At 36.1% G+C, this 15289-nt stretch overlaps 1 protein-coding gene across 1 annotated transcript in view; it reads left to right on the top strand.

Moving 5' to 3' along the window:
- Positions 1-408: 408 nt before the first annotated feature.
- LOC133525606 (uncharacterized) overlaps positions 409-15289 on the top strand; it is a 33541-nt gene continuing 18660 nt past the window's right edge. The window contains exon 1 of the mRNA XM_061861920.1: positions 409-522. Coding sequence (XP_061717904.1) covers positions 424-522 — 99 coding nt within the window. The 5' untranslated portion in view covers positions 409-423. The remainder of the gene's footprint in view (positions 523-15289) is intronic.

Genomic DNA, 15289 nt, shown 5'->3' with positions numbered 1-15289 from the left:
GACTGAATTATTTTGTAACAACGTTTGTATTTTTACCATGGTGCAATAAACGATGATTGATTGATTGATTGATTGATTAAGTACCTATATGATGTGTCCTTTGAAAGGATTTTCGAGTATATAGCTCTCATAATTCGGATTTTCCAAGCTCAATAGGTAAGTACCTACCAATTTTCATGAGTCAGTAGGTACTCAATTTCTAGCTCACGCTGTATATAGTTACGGCGCTCATTTCTCCCAAGAATGAGCAGCACGTTAAACGAGCTACGGCCTCTTGAGGTGTTTCTTTTGCGCTATGACATGAGTACTCAGGTTCTCAAAGGTCGACAACCCACAATTTAACTGGCTCTTTTGACGTTGCTTAAGTCCTTTGGCGACAATGACCGTTTCCCACCAGGCTTGAACAAAAACGTCAATTAGTAGATGCATTTAATGGTACATCGGATTGTCCCACCACTGCAGTGGAGGTGGCAAGCAGTAGTGAGGTCACCGCGGTGTGGAGTGAACGGCGCGACGGTTACGGTAGGTCGTGCTACTGTTTTATATTTACTGTGTTTCTATGTATAAGTGTGTGTTTGAAACGTGTATGAATGAGGTTAAAAAGCCACAGGTTATATTGGTTAAAACTTAGAACTGTCTTCTGTTTTGGAACCAAAAAATCTATAGTCTATATCTTTTCAAGATTAAAGTTGTTTAATTGCATTCATGTTGACAATACAGGTGTTAAATAACAAGTAATACGACTCAAACACATTTAAAAATGCCCACTGATTACCAGTTCGCCGGACGATATCGGCCTGTCAATAATTCGCGATTGTCAGCTTTTGCGAATAACTGACAGGCCGATATCGTCCGGCGAACTGGTAAACATTGCGCCCCTTTAGATTTTTTTTTGTGGATAATACAATAAAAAGTTAACGACTCAGGCACATATACATAATATATCCTGTTTCACTTTTGAGTCAAGTACTTATTGAAAAATGAATCTCGTTTGTAAAGGTGCAGCGTAAAAAATAGATTCCCTTAAGTTTGCTATGTCTACAGGAAAGACGCTAATGGGTTATGCACACATTTAAAATATTGTATGACCCTTACCTATATTTATTTCGTACGTTTTTTAATAGGCGGTTAAACCTGCAGGCAGAAATGGACGGTGTCGCTGTACTGCGATTTACTGGTTTCCCCCGGGTCGCGATACAGACTTTATTTTATGTGTTCGTTTGTGGAAGTGAACATTTATGAATGTGTTTTTATTTTACAAGGGCGTGAGAAATTTTCGTCCAAAAATATATAAATAAATAAATAAATATTAGAGGACATTATTATACACAAATTGACTAACCCCACGGTAAGCTCAATAAGGCTTGTGTTGAGGGTACTTAGACAATGATATATATAATATATAAATACTTAAATACATAGAAAACATCCATGACTCAGGAACAAACATCCATGCTCAACACACGAATAAATGCCCTTACCAGGATTTGAACCCGGGACCATCAGCTTCGTAGGCAGGTAGGTATATATGTATATATCAGGTATAAAGTTAACAAGTCTCATTTATGCAGCCTTGTACAGAACCAATTTAAAAATATCGCGGTCCATACACAAAAAATCTTAAATTTTTAATAATATAGACATTTAATCATTAAAAATTTGATTATAATGTAGGGTCATTGTCAATATTGTCACTACACTGTCAATATTAATCTCATCATTATTCCTGATAGTATCAGCAAGATGTGATATGACATCGAGGACAATTCACTTACATTGTGACAGAAAAATTACATTTAAATTATGTCAGTCGCCCGTGCGTCTCGCTCTCGCTTATATATGTACGGATAAGCGAAATGCACGCGTGACTGACATCATTTAGATATCATTTTGATCTCACAATGTAAGTTTCAATTGGTCATATCGTGTTATTTGGGAACTGTGCGAATAATTTGACAGATCGCCGCGGACATGTTTTCACGTAATATACTTAATTTTCACACGATTTCGAATTTAAAATTTGCATCCGACTATTATTATTCATGCCTTAAAAGCTTTTACAGTACATACCCGCACTAGTAAAACGTTATACGATACATGTGCGAATAGATAATTCGTAACTCGTGTCGATTTAAAACTATCCTTTCGCTCGTGTAGAAATTTATTCGTAATTTCATAAACACAAATAATCGTTTAATCGGACGGAAATAATCGCGCCTCGACACTGCTAAGACTGATTCTTATTTACCTGGACGTTTCCTACGTGTCGCTACACTCATTTACGGACAAGTGCGAGCGAAATGCACTATAACTGAATGATATCAGTTAGATGGTCTGTTAAGTCTATATGTATTATAATGTGCGCATGGTGCCTACCGTATACATAAAACTAACTCACACTTACTCTGAGTAAGCAGAAAGTCAAAACGTTCTTATTAGTCCTCAACAATACTAAAGTTAGTATTAGCAAGGCTATTAGCCAACACACATTGAACAATATGACCTATTGTTGCAACATGTTTCAAGAATTCTTTAAGCAATTCTCGAGATTTGTCACTCGATTGGTCAACCGTGGCATCCTATTGCGTTTGTCGTGCGATTTTCAGTCTTAACTTAACAGAAATACCGTTTATGGAAGTTTTATGATTTGTATGTGATTAAGGAGTATGGTGTTTCTAATATTGTTTATTTATTAAGTCAGGGTCGTTAGTGGCGTCTCCAGTCACCTGCAATAATATGTTACTCTTCGATGGCCGCAAAAATATGTGACACGCTCTTATGGCTCTATAAATGAAAATCACGTCAGATATACAGGTTGAGCAAATAAGAAGTATACATTTAGTTTTTAAATTTTAACTATATTTAGTTCAAAGATTATATAAATAAAATCATGTCAGATATACAGGTTGGGCAAATAAGAAGTATACATTTAGTTTTTAAATTTTAACTATATTAAGTTCCAAGATTATTAAGTATTGTTTTAAAAATATATTATTCAGGGTTGCCAAATACATTTGGAACGTAATGTCTGACATATATTTCACTCAGACTTGTCCGCACAAGTATTAGTGCGAGTGAGACGTCAGCGCGAATGACAGCTAACTGATATGATTCCAATATCATTTTAATATCGGTTTAAATGCACGTTTGATTTGACGTGAAATGTACGAATCGAAATCCATAAGGTAGTTAAGCTCGTCCAAGTTTACTTGACTTTGCTCTGATTTGAATAAGTGCGGGAGTGTCATTAAATCGACATATTTACATACAAATTTGACATTAATCATGACACAAGCTTGGTTCAACTCTAGTCGGATGTGTATAATTAACATTTTTCGGTGAAAAACAAATTGTTTATTTTTTTGTTTCATAACTTCGATATATAGCCCGAGCCCTCTCGCGCATGAGAGGAGGCCTGTGCCCAGCAGTGGGACGTGTATAGGCTGAATTATTTATTTATTTATTTTATAACTTCGATACTAATAAAATAAGAACTTTATAGTGATATTCCCACACTTTGACACTGCAAAGTCGGTGTAGAAAAGGCGGACTTTAGATTTAAAATACCAGCAAGTGCAATTACTCCGTGAAATAACATTGCGGTTTTTCCACATTTAATTTGTCATTAGCAAACCATTATGAGTGCTGGTTAAATGGGCAGTACTATGTTAATTAATAATTAATGAGCTGTATGATTAATACATTAAAATAAATTACCTGCTCTGTTTTTAAAATCTGTTAAAAGGGTGTAGCAGAATAGCCTTTAAGATATAATTAAATAGAAAAATTGCCCCCAGAGATTTTTGGTCAAAACTATTACCAATGATGCCTCGTGAGGAGACAATATTTCATACAAATTTTTAACCTTCTACTGCCCACTGGAACCTCACGGCATCTATTTAACCCTAAAACGTTTTTATTTATTTTCTCCTAAACTATGTAACTGACGAATTTCATATTTTGTACAAATATTACTTCAACCTAAAGGTATTGTTAAAAAAAACAGCATTCTAAACATTTTCCATCTTGATAACAATATAATAAAGAGTGAAAGAGAGGCAGATTATGAATGGATGGTTTTCATAGGTGGCGAGTAATCGTAGTATACCAATATCAAAAAAAAGAATACCACTTTTATCAATCAGTATCCGGTCAGGGGGAAGCAACTATCACTCCATTTTCAACTATCGAAGGCATTTCGGATTGTCCAATTTACTATTCCATTACTGATAATCATAAGTATAGATAGACGACCGCTCTGGCCTAGTGGGTAGTGACCCTGCGTATGAAGCTTATGGTCCCGGGTTCAAATCCTGGTAAGGGCATTTATTCGTATGACGAGCATGGATATTTATTCCTGAGTCATGGGTGTTTATGTATTTAAGTATTTATAAATATTTATATATTATATATATCGTTATCTAAGTACCCTCAACACAAGCCTTATTGAGCTTATTGTGGGACTTAGTCAATTTGTGTAATAATGTCCTGTAATATTTATTTATTTATATTTGTTGCGCTAATTTAATACTTTTTAACTTGTAAATGCTGAGAGACTAGAGTCAGACCAAACTAAGTTAGCAGCGATTTTGATAGTCTAGTCTCTTACGTCATAATTTTATACAAGTCTTTAGTCTGTTTTGTCAAAACGCTGCCAACTTATCTTGGTCAGACTGTAACATTAATTGTTTAAACGCTGAGCCCTTGCTGAGCCTCGTAAAAAGAAAAACGAGTAGAATTCATCAAATTTAGATTCGAAATAATTGAGACTCCCACCAACACTGCCTCTTAGCACGGCGGTTTTACTTTCCCCATTTATGAGTAAGAGTATGACATAAATCTAGTATGACATAAATCTAGTCCGACAAAGTCATCAAACTTGGCTCGAAGCTAAGACATGCATGCACAGTGAAGCGTGACAGTGAATACCAATGTGTGATCATTTTACGTTACGCTTTCGATAGACTCGGCAAAATATATACAACTAGCGAAAATAAAGTTAGAAACCCTTCAATTTACCCTCAACACAAGCCTTATTGAGCTTACTGTGGGACTTAGTAAATTTGTGTAATAATGTCCTATAATATTTATTTATTTATTTAAATAGACTGTTTGTCTATTTGATGTGTCGCCTGTGAATTTGAAATGAAAATACCTACACCGTTACACTATCAATAATTATCATGATACCGACAACTGCCAATATTGACGCACATTTTATATGCAGGTTGGCTTTTGAAATATACAAGATACCTGTGTCAACAGACATATGTAGGTTTGTTGGGTCTCCATAAAAAAATAGAAATCGGTAAAAAAAATTACAATATTTTTATAATGTAAACTATGTTGTATAATGGTCGTGGATCTCGTGGAGCAACAAAATGTATTGCTCGATTATTTAACCTTAATTTATTGTACCATTTAATGTAACAATTAATATTCATTAAGGTAAGACCAAGATAAGTTGGCAGCGATTTTGACAGTCCAGACAGTGCAAGTGTTATTTTAAACGTCAAAATTCTATGAAATTGTGACGTTTACTTAACACTTAATAAAAATAGTTGCCAACTTAGCTTGGTGTGACTTCTATTCTTTTATTCCTTTATAAAACATACTTTTACATGTCAATTACAGTTTGCCATATTTAAAACCATTTACATCTAAGTTACATATCATAGAGTCATGGAGGTGATCAGTTTTCATTGCACTTGAGTGTATTTTTAACACGTTCAAGGCAGACATGGTAAATAGGCACATTAGTTACGTATTTATTACAAGTGGAGCAATGTCAAGCAACATAAAAATTAATGATAGGCTTATACGTATTACGTATGACCTTTTTGTTGCTTATTGGGTCAAAATTATTTTGGACCCAGGTACGTCCTTAAACTACGTCCACAAGAGAGGTATGGGCATTGTGAATGTCGTCTAGCTTAGTGTGGTAGGGCACAGCGCAACGGATGTCATTCCAGATCTAGAGCAGAGCCCAACTGGGGAAGTACCTCCACCTTACAGAAAACCGCAGCCAAATAACACTAGATCCTACACATAGTGTTGAGTTCCTGCCGGTGAGTGAGGTTGCCAGAGCTCAACGAGGGGAGGGAGGGTTGTTAGGGTCGGCAACGCGCATGTAACTTCTCAGGCGTACATAGGCTACGGAGACTGCTTACCATCAGGCGGGCCGTATGCTTGCTTGCCACCGTCGTAGTATTTAAAAAAAAAGTTTTTGTTGTCTTGTTTTTTGTTCTCAACTGTGACGGAGTGTAGCTTTTTGTAAGAGATGAAATTTATTTTCCAATATTTTACTTATAAATTATAATCTACAGCTAGCCTATAACCTAAACTACATCTAAATTATAACCTAAGCAATGACAATCGTTTGCCATCCACGTGGTGTAAAAAAAAAAACAAAAATAAAGATAGGTAAAAACGACCAGATTAAGAAACAATCTCTTTCGGTATTCACTGCGTGATAACTGATAATCACGAGTAGATATACATTATACACTTTATCTTGTTATTATCACGCGACTAAATATATTGACCGTGTCCATACACTCCTAATAAAAGTTTTTCAATTAAAATAAAGATATCCGACTATATGACTGATTACTATTTTTAACAACTTCACTTTTATATTACACAACATTGTATAATATCCCTCGACCAGCAACTGGACGATATTAAATGTTATCGTACATCGCCCGTCCCCTATGCTAATTAGGTAAACTAGTCATACAGAAGCCGCATTGGTCACGGTATTTATCGATACAGTAAGCATATATTGTCTGAATATTCTCACGCAAGACGAGGCTTCCTTTCACTTTCGGTTAGCTTAAAAGAAGAAGGTTGTAACTGTATTTGAATCCCGTACTTTTGTTCTGCATTTTACTTTTGTAGGTATTGGTTTTTGTGTCGTTTAGTGCGGTCTTTGATCTTTTGGATCGCAACTGTTATCAGTTGTGCAATTTATCTGCTAAAATCTCCGAATAGTCGGAACTTATAACTTCGGACGAAAGGGGTCGACTGTGCCCAAATCACTTTTCTAAACAAGCGTATTCCCCATTTTCCTCTCTGGATATAAACACGAATAAAATACGAGTATTGTGCACAATTCGATGTACATACATATATAAACTACAGCTATGAGCCCTTGCTTTTTTTGAGATTTTAATTATTACCTGATGGTCCCGGGTTCAAATCCTGGTAAGGGCATGTATTCGTGTGATGAGCATGGATATTTGTTCCTGAGTCATGGGTGTTTTCTATGTATTTAAGTATTTATAAATATTTATATATTATATATATCGTTGTCTAAGTACCCTCAATACAAGCCTTATTGAGCTTACTGTGGGACTTAGTCAATTTGTGTTATAATGTCCTATAATATTTATTTTATTTATTTAATATTTTATAAGTTAGAAGCGTTTATAATTTTGACTGCGATTTGTTTTTCGCTCCTCTTATAATAGTGAAACTATCGATAAAAATCAAACAAAGGGGCATAGCTATGGTAAATATACATCAAATTAAATTGAATAAAATAAATAAATATTATAGGACATTCTTACACAAATTGACTAAGTCCCACAGTAAGCTCAATGAGGCTTGTGTTGAGGGTACTTAGACAACGATATATATATATACTAGCTGTGCCCGCGGCTCCGCCCGCGTGGTATTCGGTCTGTGTCAGTAACCGGCTCATTCACTGCTAATTTCTCTGCCTCTCCCCTGGAGGTGGAACTTGAAGTAAAGTTGATAGATGGATACGCTAGAGGACTGTAGTCTAGATAAAATATTTTACAATTAGGTACCACTTAATAAAACTGCACTCCAAAATCAATTGTTATTTTTTTCAAATTCGTCCTTATTCAAATTTTTGACGTGATTTAAACGACATAGAGTAGTAGATGTATATCGGACAATACAGTTCCACTTTTGTATTTTTTTTACGTCCTTGACTGTACCTATCCAAATCATGTCCATGGAAAATATCATCCAAATCGGTGCTCCAGACCAATCAGTCTAAGCATGAAATGGTAAGAAATATACCTATAGAAATCCATATTTTCGAACACTATCGAATTTAGGTGTAATACCTATTAGTTAGAAGTAGGATTAGAGGAAAGGAGAATACTCGTAGATATCAAAAACTTGAGGCCGAGTATTTACATTTTGTTTACAGTTATGTTTATATATGCACAACTAAATGTATACATATAATTATATCTACAGTGACATACTAATAAGTAGGTATGTAATAGTATATTTACATAACATTGACATTTTACAATATTTATTTGTACACCACATTGCGAGTCTCCCCGGCGGGCATCAGCACGAATAGCTCCGTGCAGCTGGTAACGCGCGAGCACGCCACGTAGAGCTGCCCGTGCGAGAAGCAGCCCGTGCGCAGGTCCACGCCAGCGGCGCGCAACGTCTGCCTCTGCGACTTGTTGATGTTCATGGCGAAGCAGACGCTCACGAAGAACTGTAGGCGCTTGAAGTGGAACGGGAAATTGCTCAGGATGAGGGGGATGCGCGGGATGAACACGACTTCTGCGGCGCCGCACCCCGTCAGGATCTGCACCTCAATGAGGTTTCGCTGCAGCTGCACTACTTTTAGCTGAGTTCCGTTGCATAACTTCGGAGGCGACAATTCCGAAGGAGCATGATTGGAACTCCAACTTTCAGGGTTAATGTGTGTGCTGGGAGTCCTGAAGCACTCAATGAGCTAAGGAACTCTGCCGGGTATGTTGTGACATTGCCTTCATCCAAGACAGTGTTAATGGAATTATATACTGCATATTCACCTTCGATTTCCTGCCTGCTCATTTTTCTGCGTGAGCATGGACCGTTCCTCTATGGGCGTGAGTATGGATCTCTCACAAACCCAAGAATGGCTCAGGTCTCCGTGCACGCTACGAATGAGGTTTTCAATGGATGGAACGATGCTGCATAACGTCTCTGGTAGTTACTATTCGCTATAGTTTCGTAACCTCAATGCGTTGTGAGACTTTCGTGAAAGGTTCGCTTTTTTTCGGGAAGGTATTTTCAGTTTTTAGTTCTTATGGCATTTTAACGCGTATAAAATGCGAGTCCCAAATCGTTTGACATTTACACCGCAAACATCAGAGATTTTTTTTTTTCATAGTACCCACCTTCGTAGCCATTATTAAGTGCTTAAAAGAGGCGATACGTATGAATATGGATACGATAAAATTACGATTAGGTAATTCATGACGGAGAAAATATTTTTTAAAATAATTATGCAGTTATACGCGTGTTGATATGTGTGTTGATTTTGCCACTATTTAATTATGTAAGTAAACTCATTTTTGACCGACTTCCAGATTTCAAAAGGAGAAGAATCGAGGAGGAAAACTCTTCAAATATGAAAGTCATACATATAATGATTTTTGTATTTTCTTTAACAAATCTAGCATTTACATTTTAAAAAGTGACATTTGATGAAGTGGAACTGCTGATGATGATCAGAATGGAACTCTTCAACGATACACAGTACACGTTTGGCGATTTGTCCTCTTCGCTGTGTTTGTTAAGTAAATTAGATTTTCAAGACAAATTTTTGTCAAGTTCGAGTTCTGACGATGGGGTCCATGAGCAATCGAGGGAACTCTTCAAATGTGAAAGGCATATATATATATATATAGTGATTTTTGTATTTTCATCAACAAATCAAGTATTTACATTTGTAGAAGTGACATTTGATGAAGTGGAACTGTTTCAAAGTTTCAAAAGTTTCAATGTTTTTATTGTATGTAAGAATCAGGTTACATGATGATGATGAACAGATGATGATGAATCATGATGAACAGAATGGAACTCTTCAACGATGCATAGTTCACGCTTGGCAATTTGTTCTCTGTGCATGTTTGTCAAGCAGTTAGGTTTTCAAGATACATTTTTATATTTCTATCCTATTTAGTTTTTTTTATAATTATCTGGTGCTTTATTTCATGCATGGTGTGAAATAATTTATCTTAAATACAGTCGAATACCCTATTGCGGGTATCTTACCAGTCAACCATAGGGCAAATCTGAAATGTGTCAAGGTGGGTGCAGTGACAAAAAAAAATGTTACCTCCTTTTCTACATAATTAGGCGTAGGACGCTGTCTTTTTAATTTAATTGTATGAAATCAAAAATCAACAATAATCGTTCTTTCACCGATCTACCTCATTGAAGTCGGTTTTTTCTTTTCTTCTAACTTTAGAGTTAATTTGGCAAAATTCTTAATCAGTGGCTTAATTTCAGCACCATATCTGTTAGTTTAGCAGGGTACTCGATACTCGTAGCACATATTTGTTGTAAAAGTTTGCACCTCCTTCCTAAGTAGCGCCATAAGATTCAGGTGCAAACTTAACTCAATCGAGTGTAGTGGCTACCCCCCCTTCTAGTGGTTGAATTTTTATAGCCTATAACTTGGCCGGGCATTTTCTCGACAGATTAGTAAAGTTTGCATCAAAATCCGTTCAGCCGTTTTCACGTGATGCGAGGTCAAATAAACAGACAAACAGAAAAACAGACAAACAGACAAAAATTCTAAAAACTGTTGGAACGTGTTCTGTTAACGATTCTTAGTATCCCCAGGCTACTTTTTTTCGAATATCTTCCATGTACAGACTTTCGACCCCCTTCAGCTTTATTATATGTATAGATATATATATATATATATATATATATATATATATATATATATATATATATATGTATATATATATATATATATTTATTATATAGTATATATTTTATAAATACTTAAATACATAGAAAACACCCATGACTCAGGAACAAATATCCATGCTCATCACACATGCCCTTACCAGGATTTCAACCTGGGACCATCAGCTTCGTAGGCAGGGTCACTACCAACTAGGCCAAACTAATAGTCGTCAAAAAAAATTTGCGTAAATAGTAGATTATTAACCGAGGGTAGTTAGTTCTAATTCACTGTGCGCCAATATTTCGAGTCTGAAATGATGCCTTCCTTGAGAGTACTTTCAATTAACCGTTTAGGTAAAACTATAGTTTTTTTTTAGAATCGGGATTTAAAAATCGGAATGGAAATAGTATACAAAATCCACTTAAAACCAAATTTGAATTGGTTATGGTAATTTAAAAAAAAAATCGTTCCTGGAAAGTAAAATGCTCTAGCGCAGAAAGTTATCCAGGGAGTGAAAATGGGGACTATGTTTGCATGTAGAAGCGATCGTCCCCTTTCCTTTTAATGTTTTATCGGAGGTTGTACCGACGGTACTACAAAAAAAGCTGCCAAGTGCGAGTCGGACTCGCCTATGAAGGGTTCCGTACCATTTATGACGTATTAAAAAAAAACTACTTACTAGATCTAGTTCAAACCAATTTTCCGTGGAAGTTTGCATGGTAATGTATATCATATATTTTTTTAAGATTTTTCTTTCTGTTATTTTAGAAGTTACGGGGGGGGGGGGGGGACACATTTTTTCACTTTGGAAGTGTCTCTCGCGCAAACTATTCAGTTTAGAAAAAAATGATATTAGAAACCTAAATATCATTTTTGAAGACCTATCCACAGATACGCCACACGTATGGGTTTGATGAAAAAAATTTTTTTGTAATTTTTTTTGACGTATTAAAAAAAGACTACTTACTAGATCTCGTTCAAACCAATTTTCGGTGGAAGTTTGCATGGCAATGTATATCATATATTTTTTTTAGATTTTTCATTCTGTTATTTTAGAAGTGACGGGGGGGGGGGGGGACACACATTTTAGCCGCATCGATACCTATGAAAAGACTCTGTAATCGTTGCATTCTACTGTATTTTGTATGTTTAGTTGACCATAATCAAAATTGGATTGAAAATAAAAGAAATAACCCCATTGCTGTGTATGCCAGACACATTTTCACAGAATAAAGAAAAGAAAGCAGTTTTAAAAGCATTTCGAAATATTATTACCCTAGAAAGCTGAAGAGACGTGGAGTAAGTTCTGTATAAGGCAAGTTAGTAGCACTCACACTACACTAGGTTCCAATCTAGGTCATAACACGTCCTAGCTGGCTTTCGTATTGAAATAGTTTATCGAGTTTTGGACTAGTTTCTTAATAAATAAATAATAATTAAGGACATCTTGACATAAATATCACTGCTTATCTTTTATGTCTATTATTTATGCCTAATATCAATTAATGTACTAAATTAAAATTACTTAATTTTACTTTAAATTGACTAAGCCCCACAGTAAGTTCAAGAAGGCTTGTGTTGTAGGTAACGGTCAGACAACGATATAATATATAGGTATATATATACTTTTTACATTACATTACTTTTTACATTATATTACATCAAATATATATGTATTGACAATAACAATATACATAATAAATACATATACTTAAATATATAGAAAACACCCATAATTCAGTAACAAATTGGTATCTATGCTCATCACACAAATAAATGCCTTTACCGGGATTCGAACCCAGGACCATCAGCTTCTTAGGCAGCGTCATTACCGACTAGGCCAGACCGGTTATCTATCAATGTTTTATATATTTGTGAAATTATGGTCAGAAGATTATTTTATTTCTGAATAATGGTGACGTTCGAATGTCAACTGCGGCTGCATTACTGTAGCGGCGTCATTGTTGTCGCCGGTGTATCTGTCAATTTACTTCATAAAATGAGTGACGGAATGAACTTCATAATCGCGCCAGTAATGTGGCGGCGAACGTCACTTATTTTACCAAGGAATTGACAGATACAGCGGCGGCAATAACGACGCCGCAACAGTGATGTAACTACAGTTGATATGCGAACATCAACTTAAAGCGACGGAGCCGCAGCTTACGTTCACGGGGTTTATCATACTCACATTATGGTTATCGCTTGGAAATAAATTTTGTCCCTGGCGACAAATGCAAAATATGACTGTTATTCTTTTGATATTGATACTCGTATGTTAGAATCGCTCGCGCTTGTTGGTGCGCGCGAAATGCACTTGAGACGTGTTATAAGGCATCTCGCTTGCACATATTAGCGCGCGCGAATTTGTGTTAATGTCATACCGTCCTATCATAACAATAATACGTAAAGTTCAGAATTTAAATTCAGAATCGGCATATTATAACGCTACGCTATTGTGCAGAGCAGATAAGTATTACCTAACAAGTTTCACTTATAAAACGTGTTCATAACTTACCTGCTGCCTTGAAGCTTCAAGTTCCGGTACATAATAAATATCACAGCGCTGGCGAGTTTTTAAAGGAAGTACAGAATAAATACAAAACTCGCCCAACTTCGCTATACACTCGTTTTCTTTTCAAACATATAATAAGCTTCCTGCTCGCAGACATTTATTATTTTAGACGTCGCATGTTGATGCCGAAATTAGGCGTGGCGCACGATGGCGTTCATAGGATTAAATAAATAAGTTTTTGTCAAAAATTTCATTTTTGGTACAAGCTTTTATCGCTGACTGCACTTTTCTTTTCACAGGCAACTAGTGCTCATCGAGACAATTCTAAAAACCCCAAACACAAGGTTGCGTTGTTTTATTTAGACCTATGGCCGTCTCCTGTCTCCATCATCAGATCAGCTCGGTGGTACATTCATAGTTATATTGCAAGTTAAATAAAAGCTTGTAAAAATGGAAAAATTCACCGCTTCGCGCAAAACTCGAAATTGCGACCTTTCGGAACACCGGTCCGACCACTATAAACCAACTCAGCTACTGAAGCTTACCTGAGGCGTGCGAATCTTTCTATTCCGTCATTTTTGTTTACTTGCCTTAGGGAGGCCGTATAGCGACATCTACCGTAAGATTGTTCTACCTAATAGCTCCTGTACACGAAGGGCCATCATACTGGTCCACTAAAATGGGCCAACGACTAAAAAGGATAGTGGTGTTGGATGGTTTATGGCGCGGCAAGATGTCGATGGGATGGCCACGATTTTTGTCCCCACATCAAAGGCAGTGGGCCAGCGATGGTGCGTACGCACGTGGCCATTTAATAGTGCGTACTCTCAACCATCGCATTGCTATCTCGCAGGTCCAGCGCTGGGCCATCGTGTAGCGGAACCATAACCATCGCATGGCCATCTCGCTGGTCCAGCGCTGGATTGTCTAGAGGAGCCATTAACGGCTCCGGAGTCCCAAGTTACATTGAGAATTCACCAGTAGCATAGTACTTGCATGCGTTTGATAAAAATTTGTTAAGACATGGGGGTGTTGTTGAGACATAGCTTTAGTCTAAACGGCCTACTAGCCTAGTCGGTAGTGTCGGAAGCAGAAAGTCCCGGGTTTGAATCCTGGTCAGGGCATTTATTTGTGTGTTTATCACAAATATTTGTTCCTAGTTATGGATGTATTCTACGTACATATAAGTATCCATGTATAGACACCGTGTTTTTTTTTATTTCTGTTAATTTCAAGGGTGCATCCCTAAGCTTAAATTAAGTAACTTTCTCAAACACCGGTATTCTAATAAACTCCATTTTGGAGATAACCAATATTTAATTTTTATCTTATAAGGCCCTTACGAGCGTACACTTGCCTTAGGGCCTATTTACATTTTGATTAGTGTTTAGTATGGGATAATACATTTGTTACTAAACGTAAATACTATCTCGGACGATTGATGTTCGAAATGTCATTGATATGTCACAGTTTTCAATTGTTTGGTTGAGTTAAATGTAATGTCCGTGTTACAATAACGCTATATGCAACATTTAATTACTTTCATAAAAAAAATATATTTAAAAATGAAAAAAAAAAAAGCTTTTTTTATATTAACTATGCCATTTAGTTTCCCTTAACGTACTTACCGATACCCAGAAGTTAACGGAATTCAATAAAAACACGGTGTATAACTATATATTTATACTGTTCTTACAGTTACTCTATATGATATTGTCATATGTAGTGTACGTAAACGTATTCCCCAAAGCTTAATTATAATATTTATTAAGTTTTAGTATAGATTTCCGCAAAGTAACGCCTGATTCTATTGATTATCTACCTTCTAATATATGTCTGTATTTGACTATGGCGAACAAGTTTGGCACAAGTTTGTACCTTTAACTCGATAACTTCGATTTCGCGGCATCATAAGGCTAAGTCTAACTAGATTCCACATATTCCTGTACAATAGCTCAGAAATCCGATAGTTTATATGCACGTCTAACATACACGACAACATGAAATTGGAAACTGGGAGTTGAACTTTACAACATTATTATTGCGTGTAGTGTTGTCACAGATCACTTCTAGATAACTCGTGGTCA

The sequence above is a fragment of the Cydia pomonella genome, chromosome 15, assembly GCF_033807575.1.
Source record: "Cydia pomonella isolate Wapato2018A chromosome 15, ilCydPomo1, whole genome shotgun sequence".
Lineage (NCBI taxonomy): Eukaryota > Metazoa > Arthropoda > Insecta > Lepidoptera > Tortricidae > Cydia > Cydia pomonella.
Note: the sequence above shows the minus strand (reverse complement) of the source record. Positions and strands in the feature narration are given on the sequence as shown.